General features: G+C 38.9%; 1 protein-coding gene across 4 annotated transcripts in view; it reads right to left on the reverse strand.

The window, feature by feature from the left end:
* pdlim5a (PDZ and LIM domain 5a) overlaps positions 1-5635 on the reverse strand; it is a 63219-nt gene extending 57584 nt beyond the window's left edge. For all 4 annotated transcript variants that reach the window (XM_004547310.5, XM_004547309.5, XM_012918071.4 and 1 more), the window contains exons 1-2: positions 5501-5635; positions 4314-4536 (exon numbers count right to left, since the gene is read on the reverse strand). In XM_004547310.5, the coding sequence (XP_004547367.1) occupies positions 4314-4412 (99 nt within the window). In that variant the 5' untranslated portion in view covers positions 4413-4536; positions 5501-5635. The remainder of the gene's footprint in view (positions 1-4313; positions 4537-5500) is intronic.
* Between the last annotated feature and the right edge of the window lie 365 nt (positions 5636-6000).

Here is a 6000-nt window from a genome sequence, read left to right on the forward strand (position 1 = left end):
AACTAGCAAGTGCTCCATTGATGCTCAATTGAGTCATTTGTTTACTTTTAGGTCACATATCACAAACTGCCACCTTGCATAGCTTGGTTGTTCTCAACTGTGTGTTTTTTTTAGACAAGTGGTCATACACAATTTTCCTGCATTTGTTGCAAATTCTCTGCTTTATTGGAAGTTGTTTAAGTAGCTCACTTTTTACTAAGTCATCACTGAGGTGTGCAAAACCATATGTGTACTTCATATAACATTGATATTGTGACATTGCACTTTTATATCACATAAAAATACTGGTTTTATTGTGATTAACTGACAGGTTTCTCGATAATGCTGTCTTAATAACTTAAGTGTTTACACAATCAGCATCTTTTTGCCAACTTTCCATCTTGGCTTCTACTCCAACATTTGTGTTGTTTAAATCTTTTTGTAGTTACCATTTATCACATTTGCTTAGAATAATAGAGAATTTTTTGGTTCAGTTTGACTTTCATGTTAATGGGTAGATAAATATGCTCATATATAGATTTGCAGCTCTGCTTTATCAGCCAGGGCAGTTTGGTTTGGTAACAAAAATACATCTTGGGTATGTTGAACTTTCTCCATAGCGCAGGCCCCTGGTGATGATGTGAGTTTAAGAACAAGTTCTGTAGGAGGAAGACATTAAATCAGGAATAGGAGGAAGGGAAGAAAGACAGAAACTATGTATAGAACTAAAACGTCTTTGAAATAGACCCATCCCTGTGGTCAGTTGTTATCATCGCCTGTTGAAAAGCATCTCTAGGGAAGCAGGAGGCGGCCATCACTGATTCAATTCCAGGAACTGCATTCTTCCATGAAAAGTTTTATTATAGATTGGCTGTCTACTCATTTTGATGTACTCACTGTACAACTAGAATCCCGCTATTTAAGCATTATGATAGAAGGATGCACTCTGTTAGACCAAGCATATACAGTTACATATTTCTAACATACATACATATATATATTTGGCACAAATGGTGATAAATAAACCAAGTTTATTATACCTTGTAGAGTTTTGCCAGTACTATAGACTCTTCAGATTGCTATGTTTATCTAGTGCATATACACAAAGATGGCATACACACACTGCCAGTCATTTCACACCATTATTATAGTAATGTGCAGGAAAGAAGAAGACTTCTACTAAAGAAATACAATATAAAAATGAGATAATCGACACACAATACACTGCTGTATAAATTTTGTTCACAAAAAAGGAGGGAAAATCTATCCTAGCATTGCTTTTGTATTTGTTGTGTCTTTGTGATACCACAAATGCAGTAAGTACAGCTTAAAATAGGGGTACAGCTCTGTGACCAGTCTTCCTGTTAAGCGGGTGTGTTTGTGAGGGCAGACCTGTGAGATGATGTATCTATTCTTAGAGGCTTAATGCATCTCCTCCCCTGGGTTGCTTTCCCTTAAATTATTTTAGCAGTGGATTCTGTAAATGGACTACCCTCGGAAAGGTTTAAATATTTATTCACTGAGTTGTAAATTTAACTGAGAATAGTACCATTGGTGGGTATTTCTGTCTCTTCGCATCAATAAAAGAAGTAAATGGATTTCCCAGTAAATGGGTTTAATTGGGTTTGCTTGAGATTTTCCACAAGCTATTTTCTCCAAAATCCTTTCAGCGAGATATCTATTAGATATCTGAATCCAAATGTTTGCTATACAAAAGAGCAAGGTAGTCCAGTTCTTATATAAACAGGCATGTAACCATAATGATACAGCTTCCATTACTCTCTTTAAGCATATAAACAGACACTCGTTGGGCTCAACCATTCACTCTTACTGTAAATAAGGCTTATACTGCCCAGTTGTGCATTACAGTGTATGACAATTATTTAGAAAATAAGTAATATTGGAAAGGTGCAGCAAGCTACACATAAATGTACTTGAGGAATATGCTGCAACCCATGTTTTTCACACTTTCTGCATGTATCTAAACCTCCTTCTCGCAATCTCCAGACATGTCAAAAAGGGAAGCCATTGTAAAGTGTTTTACTGGTCTTTAGCAGAGCAGCACCATCAGTCTCAGCCCCTTATAAAACTGTTTTTAAACACTAGAAAAGAAAAAAAGGTATAAGAAGATGTGAAGACAAGTTGCATAAACAATAGCTAATGGGCAGAAACCTCAAGACATACATGCCATGATGCAATGGTGGTACTATTGAACACTGGTACTTTTTACATCTACAGAGTGCCATAAGTTAAACAAACTGTATATTCACATGCTTATAGAGCTTAGCAACAGCAGCTGCAAGAGTAACTGTGGTCTGGCAGTTGTGCAGGATTCTCTAATAACCCATACTCTGTGGTCTCCTCTCAGAACCAGCTCTATGGTTAGACTGGCAGAGAGTAGTATGTGTGTGCACTGGTATACATGTTTATGTGTCAGTAATAGGCGGTCAGAAGCACTGCCCTTATCGTCATAGACCCAGTTTAACAGAGCTGATTAGATTAAGAGTTGCATGGATTCTAAAACGAATGACTACAAACTGTACGTCCACGTCGAGTCAGATAAGTGTTACATAAGAACATCTGACAAAGTGAATTAGGAAGCGCATAGATTTAAATAACAAGAGAGAAAAACAAACAGGAAGTTATAGAGAGGTATGATACAAATCAAAGGGTCAGACAAGCACATGTAGATAGATGACCTGCTGAGTGACGTGTTTGACTGCCTGCCATCACTTCTTCAAGTTCAGCCTGTGTAAACTGTGCGCAGCATTATTTACGTGCACTGAATACCACCTCCCATACCCCACCCCCCATCTCCACCTCATCTCTGCTAATCTGCATTTATCTGCTTTTAGAGACACAAAGCTAAATAAGGAGCCCACTTGAGTCAGTTTGAGTATTCCCAAATCTTTTACAATTTATTGGTATTTGTAGGATTCAGACAATAGTTGTTTCACACCTTTTTAAGAATCTCTCAACATCAAAGCAATCTCAAGAGAAGGAAAATAACAAAACAAGCTCGCAAGGCATCTTAAATTGTTAAATCACACAACTTTCACTGTGATGTTGGAGTAACGGTCAAACGGGATCGTCAATTATTGCTTGCATATTTTCAAGTCTTCAATAATCAATGTCAGCATCAGAGTTTCTTCATCTTTTCTTTCAGTTTCTTTGGAATGCAGCATTTGCAATGCATTATGCATTATTTTTTAACTCCAACTCTACACAAAAGAACTAATTTCATACAAGATTAGTTCTTGTAGCATTTTGCAATTTAAAATGCTGCTATTTTACAAGATGTCTGTTTCTATTTGTATGTCCTATTTCTGGATTCTTTCAGTTTTTTCCTTTCAGTTACATACAGTGTCTTCCAACATTTTGTGTCCATGCCTGCACTCTCAGACACACACACACACACACACACACACACACACACACACACACACACACACACACACACACACACACACACACACACACACACACACACAAACCCGTGGTTAAAAAATTCACATGGCTTCAGTTAGTGGGAAAAGTATCACATCCAAAGTAATAACACAAACATGGCAACCCAGAATGGCCCCAAAGGGGATTGGCACAGAACCTAGTAAGCCATTCATCATCAGGCTCATGTTGCTATAAGTCTGTACCGTGCCAGTTTTGGTGACTTTTGTGTGACTTTTGTGTGCGTAAATGCATTACATGTGTGTGTTTGAGGGCACTGCACAGTGCAGCAGAGCAGAACAGAAGCTTGAACAACATTAGGAAGGATTTGCATCTTTTAAGATCACAATCCAGTTACAGTAATGAGCAAAGCATACTCTGTGAATATGTGGATGTGACCATGCGGTAACGCTGATGTGTGAATGAACAGAAGAGACGGGAGGGAGGCAATAAGAGGTAATATTACGAGTAGACACTGAAAGGCAGGGAAACCAAGGGACCATCAAGTTACTTGTTCACGCAGAGGGATTGATGCCAAGACTTGTGTGCCAGAACTTTGATTGCTGCAATTTCAATACAGACACTCAAAGTGAAGTGGAATGTAAAGAAAGCGAGAAAAGGTTTCATGTGTGGTCGATACATGACAGATGGCATATGATTTAGCTGAGCTGTCTTGGGTGTGGCTGAGGGGTTCAGTCAAGAGGGGTACAGAAATGAAGAAAGGTAGTAAAGACATGTTGATAGTACAAATAGCACAAGGGTTCTGAGAAGAATGACTGTATATGGTTGCGTTGTCACAAAATAAATATATGCTGTTTTATCACCCTGAAGACAATGCTGGTTATCCACATTTAAGTGCATGCATGTGTGTATGGGCACTTTAATCTTACCCTCGAGATGGTGAGGGGCATGTTGAAGTCTTTTCCTCCCTGCAGCCTGAAGCCCCAGGGGGCAGGACCTATGAGAGTGACATTGTAGTTGCTGGTCATGGTTTCCTTGTTCAGTGTTGATCTGGCTCACAAGTGATGCTGATGGCCGGAATATATTATGCAGATCAAGTGACAATAAAAATATCACTAGCTTTTGATGAGGGGTAAGATTTTGATCCAAGATCTAGGAAAAGACAAGACATGAAAGACAAGCAAAAACATTTGTTATTGTGCAGCAATGATAGATAGATAGATAGATAGATAGATAGATAGATAGATAGATAGATAGATAGATAGATAGATAGATAGATAGATAGATAGATAGATAGATAGATAGATAGATAGATAGATAGATAGATAGATAGATAGATAGATACTTGAGCATTTCCTAAGGTTCAGATCATATGCAGGTAGAGAATCATTAGGGGGTCCACTGTCCCTCGTGGGGGGAAACTCCCACAGGGCTTAAATCTGGGACTCTCCACCATTTGACCCTAGAACTGAAGAAGCTTCTCGTTGAGAGGTGAAACGTCAGCAACTTATATAAGTCCAGATGCTTTTCTTTCCAAGCTCCTAAGACTATGATGACCTGGATGACTGAGAACCTTCACAGACATCATACGCAACTGTAAAATCTCTGCTTACAGGCCATTTAGGGCAGCACAACGCCCCAAATCCATGATGTTCCCTCTACCATGCCTCACAGCTATGATGTTTTATTATTGGTGCAGAAACATTTGCACATTACACATTTGCCAAACATTAAATAAATAAAGATGAAGAAAATACATAAAACTGTTTATCAAACTGTTCATACAATAGTTTCAAACAGTTCACAACTAAATTCATAACTATGTATTTGAATAAGTCCCAAAATTACCTTTTTAGACTTATTCGGTATAAAAAAAATAAACAAATTTTAAGTAAAAATAAACAAATAAGACATCAAACATTTTACAATCAAAAAAGAGTTAAATGCTTCACTGAATGTTATTTTAAACCACCATACACTGGAGAATGCTGCAGTTGTTCAGTAGCTTAAAATATGTAAATTACCCTTCAGGAAACACTACCAGAAGACCTTCACACACCTAAACGTTAGTAATAGCATATTTCCTGCTGAAATTAAATGAAGGTAAATGCTGTACCTCTTTAATGGAAATTCCAGAAAGGAAAATAATTCCTTCACGGGCAGGTGGACTGTGCAATTCCTAGTTTCCCCTGAAATATCCCCTTCCCAGCAAACACACTGTGTGTGTGAGAGAGGTACAGAGGGATGTGATGCTCTTATATACTAGTTAATGACAGATGGGAGGGGAAAGGTGGAGGAGGGGAAAGAGGGAGGCGAGAGGGAGAACGGGTATAGGTTAGGATGAGAGGGAAGAGGGAGGAGAAAGAGGAGGGGAAATCACCCATGGGTGGAGTGAGACGAACACAGAAGAGGGGTGAACGAGTGGAGATAACATGAAGGGTGAGATTGGGGTATGGAAGGAGACAACAGAAGAAAAAAAATCAGGTGGCGGGGGATGTCGGGGGGGCAACAAGAGGGGAGAAGAAGGGAGCAAAGTGGAGGATTAAGGAAAAGACAGTGGGAGCATTGCGCACACAGAGAAAATGATCAGGGGAGGAAGAAGAGGCACAGGAGAGG

The sequence above is a fragment of the Maylandia zebra genome, linkage group LG12 (genome assembly GCF_041146795.1).
Source record: "Maylandia zebra isolate NMK-2024a linkage group LG12, Mzebra_GT3a, whole genome shotgun sequence".
In the NCBI taxonomy this organism is placed as follows: Eukaryota; Metazoa; Chordata; class Actinopteri; order Cichliformes; family Cichlidae; genus Maylandia; species Maylandia zebra.